This window comes from Protopterus annectens, chromosome 7.part0 (genome assembly GCF_019279795.1).
Source record: "Protopterus annectens isolate FY-2018-M chromosome 7.part0, PAN1.0, whole genome shotgun sequence".
Lineage (NCBI taxonomy): Eukaryota > Metazoa > Chordata > Ceratodontiformes > Protopteridae > Protopterus > Protopterus annectens.
Genome location: NC_056739.1, coordinates 460667403 through 460691265, shown reverse-complemented (window position 1 = coordinate 460691265; position 23863 = coordinate 460667403). Strand labels below are relative to the sequence as shown.

The 23863-nt window shown below is 40.6% G+C and overlaps 1 protein-coding gene across 1 annotated transcript in view; it reads right to left on the bottom strand.

The window, feature by feature from the left end:
• Nucleotides 1-23863, bottom strand: part of SLC2A4 (solute carrier family 2 member 4) — a 304157-nt gene that overhangs the window by 137925 nt on the left and 142369 nt on the right. Inside the window, exon 3 of the mRNA XM_044077041.1 lies at nt 16771-16940. Coding sequence (XP_043932976.1) covers nt 16771-16940 — 170 coding nt within the window. The remainder of the gene's footprint in view (nt 1-16770; nt 16941-23863) is intronic.

Below are 23863 nucleotides of genomic sequence, written 5' to 3'. Positions count from 1 at the left end.
TCACATTGTTGACGCACGACTGCTTGGCCAAGCATGAATCCAACAAAATCATCAAGTTCGTGGATGATATCACTATCATAGGTCTTGTCAAACAGCCTACAGGGATGAAGTGGAGCATCTGATAGGCTGGTATGACAGCAACAATCTGGCCTTAAATGTAAGCAAGACCAAAGAATTAATAGTGGACTTCAGGAGGACTCAGGAGTTACATCAACCTCTGGAAATTAAGGGGTGGCAGTGGAAAGAGTCAAAAACACCAACTTCTTGGGGGTACACATCTCAGATGACCTATCCTGGTGAACTCATATTAGCAGAAACTGAGGAAGGCAAACCTGTCTCAGTCCATCCTCAAAGCCTTCTTCAGGGGGACCATCAAGAGCATTCTCTCAAATAACATCATGATTTGGTATGGTAACTGCAAAGAATCTGAGTGCAAGGCACTCCTGAGGGTAGTGAGGACAGCAGAAAAAGTCATTGGTTCCTTGTTCCCATCCATGGATGATCTGCACGAGAGTCGGTGTGTGGGAAGGGCTAGGAAGATAATCAATGATCCCATTCACCCTGCCCATGGCATGTACTTCCGCCTTTCCTCGGGCAGGGGGTATCGCAGCTTACACTGCAAAACATCTAGACTAAACAGGAGCTTCTTCCCTCTAGCCATAAGGCTGCTGAACTTGAATGCCAGGCATGACAGTGAATGTTCTTCTTCTTCTTTCGGCTTTTTCCCGGTTAGGGGTCGTCACAGCGGATCACCTGTCTGCAAATGATTGGCAGTGGAGTTTTACAGTGTCAAGTTACCAGCCCGGCTCCCAACCTTCCACAGAAGGCACACACATGCACGCACTCACACCTAGGGCCAATTTAGATTGTCTAATCCACCTACAGCATGTCTTTGAGATGTGGGAGGAAACCAGAGCACCCAGAGGAAACCCACGCGACCACAGAGAGGACATGCAGACTCTGCACAGAAGGCACCCCAGCTGAGAATCGAACCAGAGAACCTCTTGCTGTGAGGTGACAACGCTAACTGCTGCACCACTGTGGCCGCCCTAGGCATGACAGTGAATAATTAGATAAATATGCCACTTGCTATGAAGTATCAGCTATAGTAATCACTCTGGCAAACTGTTTCAATAACTGGTACAGTTAGCCTGATTTCTTATGCTATTACTTCCTAAATGTGCAATAGTCAGGAGTGAGTCGTTAACTTTTTAGAAAACAGGATATGACAAACTGCTGTGTTCTGAAAGTAAAGGATCACGTATCTTTAACACAGACGTTTAATGTTCATGCTGCATTGTGTCTGTTGTGGTACTATCACTAATTATATTGAGTAGCATCGCCAACGCTGGGTTAGTCAGGCAGAAGGGAAAAGCTGAGTAGTATTTTTATACATTTCTCCAAATATGAATGACCCTGCCGATAAGATGTTTAAAAATCAAGGGGGTGGGTGCACCCTTGCAAAATGATGTATATATTTTTTGCAGTGTTTGTGAGGTTAGTGTTATGAGGTTATGATATTACGAATTTCTGGTATTGAAATGAAGTTATTTTTGAGTCACAGCATATCGGGATTTGTCATTCTGTTATGTACCTCATGGTTTCATATATCCTGTATTCCTTTTCAGCTGCAACATGTATTAATTAGTGGTGCTTTTGTTGTGTTTCATTTATATCTCCCTTTACAAATATTGGGTAATATGAATCTGGCATGCAGCACATTAGAATTGCTTAAAACTTATCTATTTGATTGACAACAAGCAGGAAAATTGTCCCAAACAGTTTCTACCTTCCTTCCCAATTAAATAGGTGTTCCACAGGGCTCAATACTTGGACCAGTTCTGTTCAGTACCTTTAGAAACTTTAGGTAGAATAAAATGATAAGGAAACTAATTAATGACAAAACTACTAAAAGTGCAGATGTTTTCCTCACTCTGTTAGTTTTACAACAGAATGCAATAGAACAGATCTCTGAACATGCACACGACAAGTTTGCTTCTTTTTCATTTAAGGTTCACAAAAACACATCACACCAAACAATATTAACAAAACAAGCTTCATGTAAGCAGTATAGCAAATCAAGGTTAAAAAACAAATATTTAATAGAAAGTAGTGAATTAAAGCAATCAACATAATATCATTACGCTTTTTTTCGTATTTCTTACACTGTCTCTGACAGAGAAGAGAGGAGATTGTGAATAACCCTTATTTTTCTTAAACGTATCAAAGTAATTTTTTATCATACCAATATTTATGTAACCTCATGCACAAATGCCATGAACATTATCTGTTTCTAAGAGTACCAAGCAAAAAATATTTTTTTTTATGAAAAGTTCACTTGGCTCCTTAACCAGAGATAATTATATTCTAACATGTGGCATGTTTCATATACCGCCTCAATCTCCAAATGCTGGAGCAGTGCAATAAGTTTTTGATAACAACATTATTTGTAATATCGCATTATGATAATATCAGCCAAGTATGAAGATCATAAACTGTGAACATCAGTAAAAGTGAACAGAAAAGCTCAAGTACGACTATTAGTGAACCTATGAAACAATGAAAGCCAGAACCCAAAATAAATATTAAACCCCTACCCAAAATAAAATCAAACAAAATGTTTTTTTCAGGGGGGAAGACCCTCCTTTACCCCCTCATGTAGGGTGCAAGCCCCCCAACTTAAATATAACAGCTCCAGAAATCTGCCATCTCAAACAAGGGAGAAATCTCCCTATAGACACTCATCACCACCACCGCATATACAAAATCCCACCATCAGTGTTGCCCTGCACTATTTAAGTTATAAAATTAGCACTAAAATCTACAGAGGAGCAGACTCCTACATACAGAACCCTCTCACCACATAAAAATAAAAAAACAAATTGGACTATATTGATCACCAGTTCTTACCTATGTGATTGGCATTTTTCCCTGATCACATATACAAGTGTTTGCCCTTATGTGCATTAATTTTTTTCTATCAGCCTGAAAACAAGTTGTCAAATGGGCATTTGATCTTCTGCATTGTATGTCACATTATAGTTTCAAGTCTTCACAGTTCATATTCAGGTTTGCCATCCTGGGTCATGCTGCATTAACCCATATAACAAACATTCACTTTGAAGACATTGAAATGTAAACCAAAAGCAAACACTATTACAGTTCTAGATGCTAGCAAACTACTAGGTATATTTTTTTTAAACTTAAACATAGTTTCAATTACAAACTGATAAAATAAATGATGCATAAATTTATTAGAGTAACTTGACAATACATATGCAAACTTGCAAAGTAATCTGCCGTCTACAAATTCCTCTCTCCAGTACTTATTTTGTTTCTTTGTGTTATAGAATCAGAATAACTGAATAACATGGCTTTGAAGAATGCCCCTACCTGTTTTGATGGTACCATTGTGAGCTGGGGAACCTGCAGTTTATGATTTCAACATACATTGACCTGGCCCTGATGCTACATGAACATTGTTAATCCTTAAATGGCATGGAGAAGAATGCTGGCCAGGTCTCTTGATAGGTAGAGCCTGATGTCATTTATTACTGGTCACAGCTTCTTTTTACTGACAAGTATTTTTGATGCAGTCATAACAGCAGCAATGAAAACTTAAAATTACTTTTTAATTTTAAAATAAAAATATTTTACATTAGACAGGTGAGTGGTATGTTAGTCAGCTAGCCATAGGTGCCCCTGAAACAATGAGTCCTGGACAACTGCTCAAATCACCTCCCAGTATAATCTGCCACTGCAGTGGTTCAGTGGGTTTTTAGCAGAACAAACAATGATGAGAAGCGAGGGTACAAACAAGAGGTTCTGATTACAGGAAAAATAAATGAAAAGCCTTTAGACTTAACTTCAGACCTGGGGGTGAAGAATTTCATGGATATGGAGACAGCAAACAGTCATTCATTCTTGGTATCTACTTTACTTAATTCAGGAGCATAGGGAAAGTTGTCAAACAAGTAATGGCCATAAGAATACATCCCCGTTACAGGACAAATGTGTGCGAATGCACACACACACACACACACACACACACACACACACACACACACACACACACACACACACACACACACACACACACACACACACACACACACACACACACACACACACATGCAAAGTCACTCATCAACCCACTTACTCATACCTTGGGGTTGTGGGATAAAACTGGAGAGCTCAACAAAAACTCCAGGTGGGTACCGAAGCACATGCAAATTCGAAAAAGAAATCTCTCCAGCTGGAAACCCAACCACAGTACTAAATAATGCCAGGTAGCATTGCTTACCGCTGTACCCTTGGCAGCATTGTTACTTGCTGTACCACAGGCAGCAGTGTGAACCACTGTACCACAAGCAGCAGTGTGAACTGCTGTACCACAGGCAGCAGTTTAGAAATGCTAACTGCTGTACCACAGGCAGCAGTGCAAACTGCCGTACTGTAGGCAGTAGTGTAAACCACTGTACCACAAGTGTAGCGCTAACTGCTGTACCACAGGCAGTAGTGCTAACTGCTGTACAACAGGCAGCAGTGTGAACCACTGTACAACAGGCAGCAGTGTGAACTGCTATATCACAGGCAGCAGTGTGGACTACTGTATCACAGGCAGCAGTGTGAACCACTGTACCACAGGCAGCAGTGCTAACTGCTGTACCACAGGCAGCAATGTGGACTGTACCACAGGCAGCAGTGTGAGATGCTGTACCACAGGTAGCAGTGTGAACTGCTGCACCACAGACAGCAGTGTGAACTGCTGTACCACAGGCATCAGTGGAACAGCTTTACCACAGGCATCAGTGGAACTGCTGTACCACAGGCAGCAGTGTGAACTGCTGTACTACAGGCAGCAGTGTGAACCACTGTATCACAGGCAGCAGTGGAACTGCTGTATCACAGGCAGCAGTGTGAACCGCTGTACCACAGGCAGCAGTGTGAACCACTGTACCACAGGCAGCAGTTTAGAAATGCTAACTGTTGTACCATATGCAGCAGTGCAAACTGCTGTACAACAGGCAGTAGTGCAAACCACTGTGCCACAAGTGTAGTGCTAACTGCTATACCACAGGCAGAAGTGCTAACTGCTGTACCACTGGCAGCAATGAGAACCACTGTACAACAGGCAGCAGTGTAAACTGCTGTATCACAGGCAGCAGTGTGAACCATTGTACCACAGGCAGCAGTGCGAACTGAACTGCTATACTACAGGCAGTAGTGTGAACCACTACAGCACAGGCAGCAGTGCTAACTGCTGTGCAACAGGCAGCAGTGTGAGCCACTGTACCACAGGCAGGAGTGTGAACTGCTGTACCACAGACAGCAGTGAGAACTGCTGTACCACAGGCAGCAGTGTGAACCACTGTACCACAGGCAACAGTTTAGAAATGCTAACTGCTGTACCACAGGCAGCTGTGTAAACTGTACCACAGCTAGCAGTGGAACTGCTGTACCACAGGTATCAGTGGAACTGCTGTACCACAGGCAGCAGTGTGAACTGCTGTACCACAGGCAGAAGTTTAGAAATGCTAGCTGCTGTACCACAGGCAGCAGTGCAAACTGCTGTACTACAGGCAGTAGTGCAAACTGCTGTACCACAAGTGTAGCACTAACTGCTGTACCACAGGCAACAGTGCTAACTGCTGTACCACAGGCAGCAGTATGAACCACTGTACCACAGGCAGCAGTGCAAACTGCTGTACTACAGGCAGTAGTGTGAACCACTGTAGCACAGGCAGCAGTGCTAACTGCTGTGCCACAGGCAGCAGTGTGAATCACTATACCACAGGCAGCAGTGTGAGCCACTGTACCACAGGCAGCAGTGTGAACTGCTGTACCACATGCAGCAGCGCAAACTGCAGTACCACAGGCAGCAGTTTAGAAATGCTAACTGCTGTACCTCAGGCAGCAGTGTGAACTGCTGTATTACAGGCAGTAGTGCAAACCACTGTACCATAAGCAGCAGTGTGAACTGCTGTACCACAGGCAGCAGTGCGAACTGCTGTACCACAGGCAGCAGTGCGAACTGCTGTACCACAGGCAGCAGTGCGAACCACTGTACCACAAGCAGCAGTTTAGAAATGCTAACTGCTGTACTACAGGCAGTAGCGCAAGCCACTGTACCACAAGTGTAGCGCTAACTGCTGTACCAAAGGCAGCAGTGTGAACCACTTTACCACAGGCAGCTGTACAAACTGCTGTACTACAGACAGTAGTGTGAACCATTGTAGCACAGGCAGCAGTGCTAACTGCTGTGCCGCAGGCAGCAGTGCTAACTGCTGTACCACAGGCAGCAGTTTAGAAATGCTAACTGCTGTACCACAGGCAGCAGTGTAAACTGCTGTACCACAGGCAGCAGTGTGAACCGCTGTACCACAGGCAGCAGTGTGAACCACTGTACCACAGGCAGCAGTGTGAACTGCTGTACCACAGGCAGCAGTTTAGAAATGCTAACTGCTGTACGACAGGCAGCAGTGTGAACTGCTGTACCACAGGCAGCAGTGTGAACCGCTGTACCACAGGCAGCAATGTGAACCACTGTACCACAAGCAGCAGTTTAGAAATGTTAACTGCTGTACTACAGGCAGTAGTGCAAGCCACTGTACCACAAGTGTAGCGCTAACTGCTGTACCAAAGGCAGCAGTGTGAACCACTGTACAACAGACAGCAGTATGAACTGCTGTATTACAGGCAGCAGTGTGAACCACTTTACCACAGGCAGCTGTACAAACTGCTGTACTACAGACAGTAGTGTGAACCATTGTAGCACAGGCAGCAGTGCTAACTGCTGTGCCGCAGGCAGCAGTGCTAACTGCTGTACCAAAGGCAGCAGTTTAGAAATGCTAACTGCTGTACCACAGGCAGCAATGTGAACTTATCTACCACAGGCAGCAGTGTGAACCACTGTACCACAGGCAGTAGTTTAGAAATGCTAACTGCTGTACCACAGGCAGCAGTGTAAACTGCTGTACCACAGGCAGCAGTGTGAACCGCTGTACCACAGGCAGCAGTGTGAACCGCTGTACCACAGGCAGCAGTGTGAACTGCTGTACCACAGGCAGCAGTTTAGAAATGCTAACTGCTGTACCACAGGCAGCAGTGCAAACTGCCGTACAGTAGGCAGTAGTGTAAACCACTGTACCACAAGTGTAGCGCTAACTGCTGTACCACAGGCAGTAGTGCTAACTGCTGTACCACAGGCAGCAATGTGAACCACTGTACCAAAGGCAGCAGTGTGAACTGCTATACCACAGGCAGCAGTGTGAACCATTGTACCACAGACAGCAGTTTAGAAATGCTAACTGCTGTACCACCGGCAGCAGTGTGAACTGCTGTACCACAGGCAGCAGTGTGAACCGCTGTACCACAGGCAGCAGTGTGAACCACTGTACCACAGGCAGCAGTGTGAACTGCTATACCACAGGCAGCAGTTTAGAAATGCTAACTGCTGTACCACCGGCAGCAGTGTGAACTGCTGTACCACAGGCAGCAGTTTAGACATGCTAACTGCTGTACCACAGGCAGCAGTGTGAACTGCTGTACTACAGGTGGTAGTGCAAGCCACTGTACCACAGGCAGCAGTGCTAACTGCTGTACCACAAGCAGCAGTGTGAACCACTGTACAACAGGCAGCAGTGTGAACTGCTATACCACAGGCAGCAGTTGAGAAATGCTAACTGCTGTACCACAGGCAGCAGTGCTAGCCACTGTACTATACTTATATAACCTTAATACAGATGTTAGATTTATTTGCCTGTGGAGAGAGCTTGCAGTCATAGATTTTGGAATTTAAGTTCAGAAGCAGGAAATTTGGTGGTGCTGTGAGCATAGCTGATAGTACAGATTGAGGCCAGCTTGCAAGGGAAAGGGTTTCTGAAATGTGAAGACAGCAGCTAGTATCTGCTTTTTAAATGGCTATGACTTGCAGACATTTCAAACAATACTTCAAAATTCACTTCTGTCTCTCTTTCCTATAAGTGGGTCTTTTACGGATTGACATGTACTGTTATGGAAAGCTTGAGTGTAAAGTCATTTTAGAACATATTCTTCCTGTAATAATGTATACAATGCATCTTTCCATTTCTGTTAGGAGTAGTCAGTTATTAACTTTCTTTAAAAATAATCTTGGTGCATCTATAGGAAGTAGAAAATGTGAGCATGGGATACAGCAGTGGTGCTTTGAAGACTAGCAGGTCATAAGTTTGATAACTGTACCTGGGAACCAATATGGCGCTTCTTTTTGTAGCTTTGTGTTTTAAAATTAGTCCTTGACTGCTCATCTGCCTGTCAAGTTTTAAAAGCCCTTTCTATAATATTCAAGGCAATGTGCTATCAAATGTCATCTAGCAGTGAGTTCAACATATAGGTACTGAAGCAAGTGCTCTTTTGGTATATACAGAAGATAGTACAAAGCTGAGGCCCCAGTGGTCAAGATTCCTATTTGTAAATGACTTCCAAAAGTCAAGACGAGGACAGACATAGGAGTTTTCCAAGTGAGGAAAAATAGCCAGCCGGAAAACATGGAGAGATGTAGATTTTAAACTTTTAAATGCAGGCTATGGCTTATGTAAATGGAAAGCTAGCTATTTACAGTTTTCTTTTTTAATAAGACTATTTACAAGCACTACCACTGTTTTCAAAGTTCTGACTATATTCCAGGATGGCTTTTATCTAACCACAACTGCTTTCTCTTGATAAAGAAGTCAAAGCATATGAAGGAGTCAGAGAATTAAAATCAGGCTACAGCTGTAGACAGTGCAGCAATGTCCGTCAAAAAGACAGAATATAAAGAATAGCAGGCTCTTTCATGGGAGCTATTAATGACAACTTCTACTAAATAGAGTCATTATCAGATAAATTAAGAAGCATATAATTGCATGAACAGTAGGGTTCATAGATTCATAGGTATATACTAGACTAATGACCACCAGGGCCTTTATAATCCTAGTTGTGCAACCCAACCCAGCTGTGTCCCCATGTACCTTGAGAGTCTATTCGGAGGGATATGTTAGCAGTTAGTTAAAGGTTTGTGGGAGGTATGCTATTTAGGGGATATTTGCTTACTGTTGGTTTCTGTTCATCAGAGACATGGGGGCCAGACCGGGAGTGAATTTATGATTTCCCCATCTAATGGTCAACGTTATACTTGAATAGGCTCAGGAATGAACTCTGCTTCACATGGATGGGGAGCCTATTCCATAGTGTGGGAATGCTTTGAGACAAATATCAGTCTTGCCAGCATGTTCTGTATATGTCACAAGCAAAGATTAAATAATTGAATCTAGTACATCTGGTGCTGTTCATTTTGTGGATGTGCAAAAAATCCATCAGGATTGGATCTAAGGATGACATATGTATAATTGGTTCTCTGACAGAGTAGCTGATGCTTGGAATAGACTACCAAATTACTTTAAAGCAAGTACTAGTTTAGATATTTTTAAGAACAGCCTGGACACTTATTATGGGAACAAGTGTTTTGGTATATTGGCAAGCTAGAAGGGCATTAATGCCCGTGCTTGAAACATTTGTATGTATGTATGTATGTATATGCCAGGTATAGATTGCCAATAAGTAACCTGTAGGAAACTGAGTGTAGAGATAGGGCCTTAAGATGATCTGTGTATGACAGTGTGTTAATGCCCTGGCTTCTCATCGTGAGGAACCCCTGTGGGTGTTCCAGTCGTCAGGTACATGGTGAGGGGGGCACTGTAGTTAATGATGAGGCTGATAAGGGCTGAGTAAAGTGGTACTAGGGTTGAGTAAAGTGGTACTAGGGCTGAGTAAAGTGGTACTATAACTTTCTCGGACCGGGATGCCATACTCTTGTTTATAAGTTAGATGACACAGAATGATATTCTAACAATCTTGGCTACATGTTGGTCAAAGGCCAAATTACTTTCTACATATGTTCCCAGATCCTTAACTTCCAGGTCAACTCTTAGGGGTGTTTTATCAATGGAATAATTAACATGGGTGGACATTTTCCCAAAAGGTACTATAATGCACTTCTTGGCATTGAGTTTTAATCCATAGCTTTGACTCCAGTCATTTGTCTGTGTTAGATCCTCTTACAGGATGTTAGTGGCACGGGAGAAAATGTGATAGCTCCCAATTTACAGTCAACCGTGAAACTGGTGATCCAGAGGCCCTTGACATTAGCCTTGACTTTGGAGAAGTAGATGCCAAACAGGAGCGGGCCCAACACAGAGCATTCCACTGGTGACCAGTCTTTTGGTAGAGGTGGTCTCACCAGTCTTGACTTCCTGGGTCCTATCTGTAACCAGCTAGCAATCCAGTGAATTATGTAGGAATTTATGCCTAGTTCAGTTAGTTTGCCAACAAGACCTGAGTAAGGTATCTTACTGAACACCTTAGCTAAGTCAAGATACGTGGTATGTACCATTTTCCCTACTTCCATTGCCTTGATGACTTTTGCAAAGAAATCTACCAGATTAAGTAGGCAAGACCTTCCCTTGACAAAGCCAAACTGGGATGTATCCATTATCTGTAGGTTGCCATTGTCTTTGTTGATGATCTCCATGATAAATCATTTCATGGCTTCACATATTAGAATAACCAGACTGATGGGTTTGTAGTTTCCTGGCTCAGTTGATAGGCCACCCTTTTGAAGACAGATGACCATTGCTGTACTCCATTTACTTGGTGTGTAGCCTGTTTTGAGGCTATAGTTGAGAAGTGCCTTAAGTGATCCTGATAGGTCATGTTTTAAACTTCTTAGGAGGCAACCTAGGATATTGTTAGGGCCTACTGAGGCAGTGTTTTTGTCCTTGAAAAGCACCACCATGATCTGCTTACTGCCAGTAGTTTGGTGGGGGGGGGGGGTATGCTGAAAGGGATTTCACAGGCAGGGGGGAGTGGGTCTATGACTACCAATCGAAAATTAATTCTTGCGAACAGCATATAGATGCACATAGATCGAAAATGTCGTTATTCGAAAGTGGTGTGAGATTATGGTACAGTGAATATTGGAAAATTTGCCCTTTCCTCACTATAGAGTGATCTTGGAGTTGGAATATATATTTAGTGGGGTGGGGGTGGGGGCAGCCCCCCCACAAAACTGATTTCGATTAATGGCATTTTCGATTTATATGCCGTTTGCAGAAATTACTTTTCGATCAGCTGTCATAGATCCGGGGGGAGTGTGGGGTGAAGTTAGAGCTGAATTTGTCAGCCAGAATATTCATTGTGTCAACCTGCGCAGTGAAGGAGTTGCCATTTATTGCAAGTTCAGCACACTGCTGTGTGTTACCTTTAAGGATTTAGACATAGCTGTAGAAGGCCTTGTGGTTATACTTAGCCTGCCAGGCTATCCTGACCTTGTAATTAACCTTGTTGGGACTTATTTAATCATCTTAGTTTTTTGTTCAGTTTAATCAGTGAGCTCTTGTCATTATGAAAGTTTCTTTTTCTGATTTTGGCCATGACTTTTTTTACCTTTTGTTATACAGCCTGTTAAGGTTAGGATTACACCAGTGTTTTTTTTTTTTTTTTGGTGTTTGTTATGAACTTATTTTTCCAGAAGCTTCTATGCAGCCATTTACATGATTGTACAAGGTTTCTGTGAACAATTCTGTATAGGTTGCTGTAAACTCAGGGTTCATGGAGGGCACTGCATTTTGACAAATTGTCATTTAATAGGACTTAGTTTGCTTTAGAATAGTTCCTAAGTGTTACAGGTTTAGCTGGGTAAGTTAATTTTCATTTCAAAGGAGATAGCTTTGTGATCTGACCTCACCAGCAAGGACATGACATGGGGGGTGGAGTCGGTGGGGGTGAGTCGGTGTAGTGCTCTCCTATATTGATGAGTACCAGGTTGAGTACGTTTGAACCTCTGGTTGGAGTGCACACTATCTGGTCAAGGGTATTGTGCAATTTGGAGGCCCCTCTATGGACTGTATGTTTTCCAGTCCATAGCGGGGTAGTTAAATTCCCCCATGAATAGGGTATATAGTACGTTCAGAAATCTCCACCTATAGTCACTGTCTGTACAGACAATGTTCTAAATGTATGTAAAGTGCTGAAGTCATACACTTCAGGAGTACTTCTGTGGTTTTAAATAAAGTCTGGGTAATGGCACAGATGTCTATATTCCTCAGAGTTTATCTCCTAGCATTGAGCAGTAACACATTTATGTTCCTTTGAGTTTTTTATTTTCTTTTTTTGTTATATTAGTTGGCTCATCCTTTTGGTATTACCTAGTAAAGACTTTAAGAGGGTAGATAAAGTTTTTAGAATTCTGATGGCTATCCATAGAGATACCACTTTCAAAAGTGGATGCAGTTACTTTGAGGGAGATTTCATCACCAAATTTTCAATTATAAGATTGCATCATTATATCCAGAACCTACATACACAGAAATATATTCCAGATACCTGCTCAGTTTTACTACTGTTTTGTACATTATATAAGGCAGTTTCATTTGGTTGTAACCCTCAGTTTTTTCTTCCCATCAGCCTCACCCACTGTTGCTCCATCTTGTGTTGTCTCCTGGGATTTCTCCCTCTGAGATACACTTGCTTGTACTTTGTATTGAATCTTACTTGCAAGCTTTCTTCCCAAAATAGCGGCTTGTCCAGCTTGTGTCTGAAGCTAGCACTTCTATTCTTCACCAAGTCCAGCTGTCATGGTACTGCTGGCAAATGATTTAATCCTCTTCATGACTCCACAGGTGATGTTCAGCATGAAGGCAGCACTAGGGTCAATTTAGACCTCTTCAGCATTTCATCATTACTTGCCTCTTTGCTGAAATAATGTTTTTAATGGGACAGCCTGTGTCTTGCCACTAAGGCTGTATTTTTCTATTTCATCATTTCAATATACATCCCAGTCCATTTCAGTTTCTTAATCAATATTTTATGTGACATCAGACTGAAAGCCTTACTAAAGTCCAGTTAGACAACAATCTCTAAGTTTATGCAGGGTACTTCTGCTACAGACCTGTCATAATACTGAATCAAGGTGGAGTGGAAAAACTCCATTTTGAAAAGCCACACTGCTGGCCATGCAGACCATTGTTATAAGTAAAAGTTAATGGGTGCTCCCTTTGAAAGTTAGAAAACTACCAGGTATCATAAAACCTTTTATTAAAATAATGTTTAAATGACTATCATGGACTACCCAGTTGTTTATTATTATAGAGGAAGTAGCTGCACTCAGAGCTGTATCTTAGAAAGAGACTGACATATAGAGAGAACCCTGGTTTTAAAAAGCTTTGCAAACAGATCTGCAGCTGACTTTTGATCACTGATAATATGTTATTTTCCTAGATGGTAATATATTAATGTTTTAATATGAAAAGTTCCTTAAATGTTTGTAGAAGGATATCTTGTTATGCTTGGTATAACTTGTTAAGCTAGATTCATACTTCTGATTAGCCTTTCGAGAGTCTGTATTGAATTTCTTGAACATTGTCTGTATCTAACTTTACTATCAAATGAAGGATGTGTTCTGTAAGAAACAAAATAGTATTTATTCCTCCTAGATAGCAGTTCCAGCTGTTTTACCACATCACAATGTTTACTTTTTCTTTATTCTTATGCAGGTACTCATTCATTTAAGGACAATAATTCTGGATTGCATTTTCACATGTTTTTAGAAATAGTCCCAACATGTTTTATTTGCCAGGGTTATCATATCCCTTTTCTAGTCCTAGCATAAAAATTCTGACTTTGAGTCCCCATACATATCTCTGCAGAACTTCATAATGGGGTTACCAGGAACTCTCTTTATATGTGCAGGCATTCCAGAAATTTACCCTGAATTGGCAACCTTGTCTGAATGGACAGGTATAACACACTGTCTACACCTGAGTTATTTGTTCTAATTTTATGAATTGCTCTGCTTTAGGCCTACTTAAAATATGAGGGCTAGAAAATTAGTGGGGATGCATGGCTTCTGAAGATCCTCAAGGAATTTTAGCTTGGTAAGTAACTATGAACCTGCTGACCCTGTTTTAAGTGATGGGTGTAACTTCTGACTCACATAGACAGACCACACTCTCCTCCAATTAAATGATCATCATTTAGGACTAGTGTCCTTTCACACAGTATTGTCTGAGGAGGACAGTAGTTTACAATGTTGATCCATTAATGTATTCCAATAAAACATTTTACAGTATTTAATTATTGTTAATTTAACCACCAACCTCACCTTGAGGATTTTGTCAAATATCGTTTATGGAGCAAATGTCAGACACATTGGCCTGTACTGTGCACTTTTCTAGATCCTTACTTGTGCACAGGTATAACACTAGCTGGATTCTTGTCTAATGGAGCCTCTCCATTTCAGAATGACTCACTAAAAACCTTGCCATAGGTTCTACTAAAACTGCTACAAACCAAGTCAGAGCTTGGGGTGTTAGTGTGAGGAACAACTCATCTGGATATGGAACTGCATCCCTAAAGCCCACCCATCTCCAATTCTACCTTCTCTTTCAAAATAACTTTGACTCTCATTCATGTTGCCCTTCTTGCATTTCTTCTGTCTACCCCAGACTTCCATGATTTCTTCTCGCGTATCTACAGTCTGCCAATGCCTACAGTAAGGTGAGGCAAGGCCCTACTAATCCATATGTCATTAGATGTAGATCTTAAGGAAGAGTATGAAACTCTGGCAAATTGTTAAGCAAATACAAATATGATGATTGATTAAAGCCACTGGCAAAATCAGGTATGTTGAAATGCAAAACCAAAGAAAAGCTTGCACAACTGAAGCAAGCATGCAGATTTAGAGGTGTTTTGTTTTCCTAGAAAATGATACCAGTCTGACATCTTCAACTTGAGAGTGTATTTAGCTGGTGATTTTGCTGACATCTGTGAAAAATGTAAAGTGAATTTGTAAACATTGATACAGTAACAAGGAGTATTTTTAATTTTTTTTCGCACTTCATCAGCGGACTCCTCATTCACCTGTTCCTTTCACTCTGCTCCCTCAATACAGGAAACTACTGCCATTCACCTTATCTGGTTAATAACCTATTGCCTACAAGAGCTGAAAGGGGGATTTATGGCACTTGAACAATGAATTCTACAAGCTGCTACCAGTGATTTGGAGTGAAGCAGGGAGCTTCCATACCTTCTGTCCAGGATGTAAGAGCTGGTTGTTAGCCAAATAATTTCACCTCCTAACCAGGATGCTGGCATTGCAGTCAATACCTTAACCCTCTGTATCAGCAGAACCAGCTTCCAAAAAGCTACAAAGTCTCTATCAGTAAGCTGAATACCTGCCAGGTGTCTGAAGAAGTTAGTACTTCATTAACGAAAGCGCTCATCCAAAATTAAAAACTGAGATGTGCTGTACTCCCTGGCTAGTGTGTTTTTCTTATTTTTCAGTTTGTTTTCTCAATTGAGTTTTTCTACCTGGCAGCTGTCTTGGGCATCAGCAGAGATTATTTTTTTTAAATCTTTTTTTTAATGTAGGATTACATTAATCTAACAATTTATAAGAATTCCAACTAGTGTTATTTTCTAGATAAGCTATCTATTTTTGATAGCCTTTACATATTTTGTGTCAAACATCTCAGCCTAATACTGTCTCTAATGTACTCTCCCCTTCCTCTGTTCCTTAGTTTGCTTATTTATTTTTTACCTTTTCTAATATCTTATTTTTCAGTTCTCCTTTCTTAATGCTTAAGACCTTTCTGAGGCCACCTTACCTTCTTTCTCATATCTGCATAGATTCAGGAGACTATTCTCACATCAGATACCATCTTAGAAATTAAAGAGATATTAAGGTGTGGTACATCTCTATCCCCAAGGAGGGTGGCCTAATGGTTAAGGTGCTTGCCTTACAAGCACAAGGTGCAGGGTTTGAGTCTCACAAGGGATAATTGGCTAGGCTTAAAATGGCTTGCAAGGGCAGATAGCTTAGTACTAACCTATGAACCCAATGAAGGACTCTGGTGCTGCAGTCATTTACTTCAGTAAGTGCTGTAGAGGTGTTATGTCTCAGTAAGATTTGGAGTAAACTTCTGGACTACAACATAGAAAAAATTAATGGCTGTTTTTCCCCTTCCCTCCTTTTTGTTTTCTCCACAATTAGATTTTTTTTACTTGCTCAGCTGCATTGAATGTTGTCTTGCTGTTTTTTCATCTTGTTTCTAATTTATGATATTTCTGTTTGTATTGGCATTTAATAGAACAGTGTCGGAAATGCACTCATGCGTGTATATTTTTAATAATCAGAATGTTCACCTGGGGAATCTTCAACTTCAGTGGAGGCCCAGGGAGAAATGCTTCACAAATACAGTTGTGTTAAAACATAACAACAAAGTTAATGCTGTCAAGTTACAGTGCAGTTGACATTTTGTACAAGCAGACCATCTGTTGAAAGCAGGTTGTAGTATATATTAGCGAAATAGCTAACCAGCACATATTTAAGTATTTAACATTCACAGCAGTATAATTATTCAGCAATATTAAAATGTTGGAATATGTTGAAAAATAATTTGTATAATTAATATCTCTATTCTTGTAATCTAAGATTATAAATAATATATTATAGAAAAATAATGCAATATGTCACATTTACAGGCTACTGTTTGCAGTTTGAAATGACATTTTTATGGATTTTTGGAACTTGTGATTTATTATTTTATGCTAATGAAGAACTTCATATTTCTTGTTGTATAGTGCGACAATGTGAGAATGACGATAAAATAGCAGTTACAACTGGGACTTAATGATCAGAAAAGCCACTAACTATAACCTTTGATGCAGAAATGAAGCATTACTGTGACATACCTGCCAAGCCATTCAGAGACAACTCCCACTAAGAAGGAGGAGATCATGCCACCAATTGAGAAGATGGCAACTGAAAGAGACCACAGCGTTGTAAGTGTAACGGGATCAATGGAGCTGGCATTCCCCTCCTGTCTTTGGATCCATGTTGCATTATAACTCTGTTCAATAACCTGCAAATGCAAATTACAAAATTACATCTCTGTAACTTTATCATCCAAAATGCATAAAAATTGCTTATCATAAAACACAATGAAAAAACATTTCATATTAATCATTTTATATAAGATATTGTGCTTAATATAGCTTGTAAAGCTATAACATCTCATTGAGCATGCTTGCCTCTTTCTGTTACTGCATAGCTTCCATTCTTAGAAACTTTACAAAATTAATTGTCATTAGGGGTAATATATGATTATCGACAATGGGATGGGTAAGGCCAGTCTATAACCTAATGGGATAGGTTTCACAAGGGCAGCTAGCCTAGTACTTACCCATAACTCTATGAACCTATGTATATAGGTAAGATAACAATGTTTTAATTGCCCCTAGTGCATGTGCAGAGTGCATAAGAGTGTGCATCTGCCCTATGATGGATTGGTCTCCGACCAGGATTAGTTCTTTCTTTATGTCCATTCATTGCTGTGATAACCTCCAGCTACTTGTGACACTGAGCTGTATTAAGTGAAATTTGATGCAGACATGTAATATATATATATATATATATATATATATATATATGTACATACATATATATATATATATATCCACACACACACACACACACACACACACACACACACACACACACACACACACACACACACTCACAGGTGTGTGTTGTGTGTGTGTGTGTGTGTGTGTGTGTGTGTGTGTGTGTCTGTGTGTCTGTGTGTATGTGAGAAAGAGAAACTAAGCCATTCAAGTGCCCTAGGATACGTATGTGGCCAAGCAAATCTACATATCATTGTGTACTATAATTACAAAGTACATGATTAAAAGCATTCACATCTTTAAACCTTGTAGGTATTAATCTGTAGTTCTTGCTAAGAGATGAGGGAGTTCAATGGTGTTATATGAGGAGCAGATTTTGTTGAGCATTGAGCATGTGACAAATAACATTGCTATTGTTTTATTATGGTTGACATGCTGCTACCTGAATTATAGCTAGTTCTCAGTGTTCGTTAAGTTATCAGGAATGAGATTGCTGTAGCTTGAGGATTGCTGTCTTATATAAAATAGGTGAATCGGTACTTGAGGGACAATTTGTTGAGAGATCCCTAGTCAAGCTTGTCTCATCAGCTGTCCTAGCGATCAGGTATAAACTGTCTGCATTGTAGCTTATCAAACTCTGTCATGGATATAGATGAAACAACTCTCTCTCTTTCGATATATATATATATATATATATATATATATATATATATATATATATATATATATATATATATATATATATATATATATATATATATATATATATATATATATATATATATGGTTCCCCTTCATAATATCGAATTATTGAATGCTTGAAATTCAGTAACTCGAAATTATAAAGTCGAACCAACAAAAATCCGGAAACCCACAAGCACAAAAACAAAAAACCCGTACATACACAACATGCATCTATATCACGTTATCAAAATTTTACTACATTGAATCAATAAAGGTGGAATTTTATTGATTGAAGTAGTAAAATATCGACTAATTAAAAAAAATAAATCAATAAAAAAAAACTAACTAGTGTAGCTGGGCCCTCCACATCCCCCTACCTAAATATACCAACTCCGAGACCGCACTACATTGAGGTAAATGGAAATCTCCCCCTTACAGAGATTTCCGTTTACTTGCGCGATGTTCTGAACTTTCGACATTGTCATGCCGACAATATCGTATTCGATATTGTCAGCTTATGACAATGTGAAGTAGACCCCAGAACACATACACCACATAACACGCACACCATACAACCCACATAACAAACTACAAGCCCTACACTACATGTACGCAGGGGGGCGAGCCCCCCTGCACCTCCACTCCCCCTACTTATATATTCTAACTCCGAGATCGCACTAATACACACAAGCAAAAAAAAAACACCACACAGACATTTTAAACTGACACACACAAACACATCACACATGCATAAACTATCCAACACTCACACTCATACTCCCACCTCCCTACCCTAACCCACACGCGCAACTTACAAAACACACACATACACTCACTTACCTTCACTTCCATAAAACATCCCAACTCACACACTTCCCATCCCATATCTGACATGCATAAGCCCGAATTTGAGATATTTGAATTCGCGCTTATGCAGATTTGCGCTTCTGCATTTTCAACTCGAGTTACTGAATTTCGAGCATTCAGTAATTCAGGATTGTGAAGGGAAACCGTATATATATAAAGGGATTTTTAAAAGTGTGTGTGTGTGTGTGTGTGTGTGTGTGTGTGTGTGTGTGTGTGTGCACCTGCCTGTCTGTCTGGACCTCCATTGTGATTTGACCATTGTCTACTTGCAGGGAATACCATCTCCTCCCAGACCAGGACTATTCATAATAGTGGAGCCTAGGAATGGAGGGCTCTATAATAAAGCTGACAGCAGGAAAGACAGGTTAGTTCATGCTGGCTATCCTTGGCTGTTCGCTATAGATTATGTGTTTAGGCCTTACTTCTACCCCTCCATGGCAGCAGATGAAAAGAACTGTTGTGTATGGCCTACAATACTAATCTTGTGTCGTGTATTTGTGTATTTGTTATAGCATTATCTGCTGTTTGATAGGCCAAATCACCCAGTCCTTGGTCCTGTACTACTGCTACACCTCCTGTTTTAACCAGATGGCAGTCATAAAGCTGGCTGAATTCTCCCATTTCCCCAGGATGACTGAATTCACCTTGGCACTTCCCTTCCACCTGAAGGTGCCATCTCCTCCAGCACCTGGACCTGCTATTTGAACCCAGTCTCTGGGATTGTATTGAAGACTGGATCCTTCTGTGTCATTGTTTTAGCTGTCTGTGGACTAGTGTTAAATGTGAGCATAAGAATTTAACTTACATATGAGGGTGGCATGAAGAGTGGGGTGCTAAGTAAGTGAATATTTAATAAATAAGGAGGAGACCTTGTGGAACTTCAGAAGAAACGGAAAGAGAAGCAAATATTTTGTTGCTATTACTCTGCATTTACGGCTAGAAAGATGCTTACAAAATCAAGTCTTAACAGTATCCAGTGTGCTAAAAGATGCTAAAGAGAGTAAGGGCAGAATCAATTACCTCAGTAAGATGTAAAAGGTATCAGTGATTTTAACAACCTGAGGGTTGCAGAAAACAGTTTTTGATGATTCGTGACAACTGTTTTGCCATATACTTTTCTAATGCTGCAGTTTTTTTCTGGTCAGAGCAGATTATATTTAGTTAAATGAAATCTGTGATGCAGGAAGAGCATAGATTCAAGATGCTTCAAAGTGATGAAAGAGGTGAAATCAACTAATAATTGTTAGTACAACAAATTTCACCCTAGCTACTGTTATATACTAAACTAAGACTGCATTAAGATTAATGTGTTTGGAATAAATTTCCATGGCTGAGGAAGCATGGCAGTAAGCAGAGAAGAGACATAGACACAGCGTAGAGGCCAGAAAATGTCCTGGCTACAAGCTTTGAAAAATCTGTGATGGAGTCTACTTGTATGCATAAGTCTGTCAGGCAGATGGTTTGATATGATTCTGTGAAAGTGAATGGAAAACAAGTTGGGAAGTAAACAGGATTAGCAGAGAAGCAGGCTGAATTTCCAGTAATAGTACAGGAGAGAAAGGCAAAGAGATTGCTAAAGACAACAGCTGTGGGCTGGCTTCAGACAAGTTGCACAGTATGCAGTGCACATTTGCATGTCAGTAAGCCATGTGCAGACTGATACAGACTAGTAGCAATTCATAGTCTAATGTAAAGCAGTAAGCTGAAATGTGCAGTAGGATATATATATATATATATATATATATATATATATATATACACACACATACCTGCATAAAGCCATATATAAAAAATCAACTAGTGAAATGAAGTTCCAATGATATGCAAATGTATGTAATGAACGTAGTTGCTATTCATAATTGTATGTGGGGTATAAGGCACACCATTATGCACCTGACTATAAAAGGAAAAAGTGCACCAAAGTTTCTGAATTGCTGATAATGAGACTGCATGAAGTAGCAGAAGTTTATATAGAGCAGATTGCAGTATTTGTTAGCATTACTGCTTGCTGCTCGTATGGCTGAAAAGGCATTTGGTGTCAAAGGAAACATTACTATCAGTGACTGCCATGCCATTAATCACTAATCAGAATATAGTTAATCACTTTAGGATATACTGAGATATCATATGGACCCTGGTTCACATATCTCCTACACATAGAATCTATAGGAATGCATGGATGCAACTTAGGGTTGAGGGTTGCAAAATCAAGAAGTAGTACTAGGCCCTAGATGAGACAGCTACTTCTCTGCTTTTAGACACCAGCTGGGGACATGTTGGGTATTTATTTCACAGGCTTTCACCTCTATAATACTCAACACTTTCCTCAGTATAAGGCACCATATGTGGAAGAGCACATATTGTTTCCTGGCACTCTAAAGCTGGCAGCTAACATCATGAATGCCTTCTGCAACATTGTCCATTTCCTTTAGGTACCATAGATTGTGCACATGAAGCAGTAAAGACCTCATGAGGCCTACACACACAAAAGTTTGTGAACAGGAAGGGTGACTATTCCATGAACAGCTAAGTAAAGTGTGATGCATGTAGGATCCGAATCAATGAGTCCTCACAGCACCCAAGCAATTTACATTATTCACATACGTAGCATCTGAGGTAAATTACAGCATCCTGCATAATGACATTCCGTGCAGCCTTTGGCTTAAGTATGCAGGTTAATGTTTATGATACATCTATAGTGTGCCCAAATGTGTTACCCTCACACCTGTAAATACTCTGTTTCAGGTGACTGTCGATACACATTGGACCTCTGGCTAATGACACCTGCATAGAACAGACACACAAACCTGCAATATTGTAGTGTATATGTGTTTGGTCTGTTCAAAGACCCCTTTCCATGCCTCAACATGTCTGGAGGGCACTCCACTATGATCCTGCTACAGCTTGCAGAATATTCTGAACATTTTGCATACTACATAATATGCTGGTGAAGAGACAGACTGGGGAGCTCCAGAACAATGGTACTGCCAGACCAAGTTTGCACATAACCAAGAGGGATACTCCATCAGTACAACCATCTAATTAGATGGTGGTGGAGCAGCAGTAGCAACCAACAGCTGCACAATCACCCTGCAGATAGCAACAAGCACAACAGAGCCAGCACAGATAAAGCAATGATATCCACTCCAGACCTATAGGTCTTGATGACTATTTTCACACAGAACAAATATGATGCATACAGTATTATTATCAGGTTATAATATTCAGTGCTGGTTTGTGCATCAGCCATTCCCACATAAAGCTCACAGGAAGGAGGATGGAGTGAGTCACAGTCCTTATCGTGCACACATGTGGATAGGCACACAATTGTCTGGGTGTGCTCACTGGAAGGGGAGTCATATCATCGGAGGAGGAGATATGTATCTTAAGGTGATGGTTAAGGAACAATTTCTTCCTGTGATGGTTTGAGGTGCCACTACATGACCATGACCTCAGATCTCTCTGCTGCATTCTTGCACTAGGACTTGGATGACACCTTGCAGGTATGGTGTGCAACCATAACCTGGATGTAGTCTGCTCACCTCTGTGGCTCTGCTCAACAGTTGCACAGGAAAATAATTTTCTTGGGTGGCAAAAGCCAGGGTACCTTTTTGGCTGGGCTTGTATAGGCCCCAGGGCTGATAGCCTAGTACCTACCTATGAACCTACGAGGTGCCCTGCCAGTGAAGGCCAGATGATATGACTTCCCATGACAATGGGTGACAACAGTGTCATACAGTTCCAGACACAAGCATGGACCAAGTACCCTGCAATGGCCCACCTAAATGGACACATCTGGTATGTTTCCTACCCCAACCTACCTTTGCTTCTATCCATATGTGGCTGGATACCTGACATTCCAACATAAAATACGAGCAACATATGCAGGAGTCAGCTTACAATCTCTGTGTGCAATGCTGGTGTACAGAAATCTGCTGAACATGGTATTAACATGATGCATCATTTGCAATAAATGCATTTGGGGGGAACCATACTCAAACCAGTTTCTACTCCTCCAATGATAATCTGAGAAATATTGTCCCCCTGTAGAGACACCCAAAACTCTTCTGGCTGTATCAGCTTGTTGCTCCCAGGTGCTTCCCTGACCTCTCAGGTGCTACTGAATGCACCGTTGCCCAGGTATATAGAATGACTATGACACTGTTGTAATGTGTGATTTCTCCCCCTGCTCATGATATTTATATCATGAGCTACTGTCTGTCACACCTACTCCTATAAATGTTTGTGAGCACCTGCCTCTGCAACCGTTGTCATTCATATTTCTTAACTGCCTCTAGCAGGACATGCTTTTCATCAAGGTTGAAACTATCCAGCTTCTGCCATCCATCTCATCCCCTAGACAAAAAGACATGTATGAGCATGTGATGCAGGGCTATAGACTGTATAATACTGAGACAAGTACAATAACAGCCACAGACAAAAGAGTAACCTAGTTATACTGTACTATTCAGTCATTCTCAAGCTAACATGAGCTCTTAACAAACAACAAATACTTCTCTGTTCTATTTGACATGTAACTTTCACTAGAGTTTTGCATCCCTTAGCAGTTTTGTTTTTCCCTATCAAAGTATTTAATTAGACATCAATATTGTAAATATATACTGTACATATATATCTCTCTATTCTATCATGTTTTTTAAATGCATTTAATTTCTTATTTTTCCTTCCTCTTTGTCCATTGGTTGTTTATGTTTTCTATAAACATATACATAACTTATACTCTTTATTTCATGAATCTATTCTTTCTAACTTGACTTGTGAACATCTGTTCATCAAATGTGCAATGAGTTGCTACTTCAGCAGCTCCACA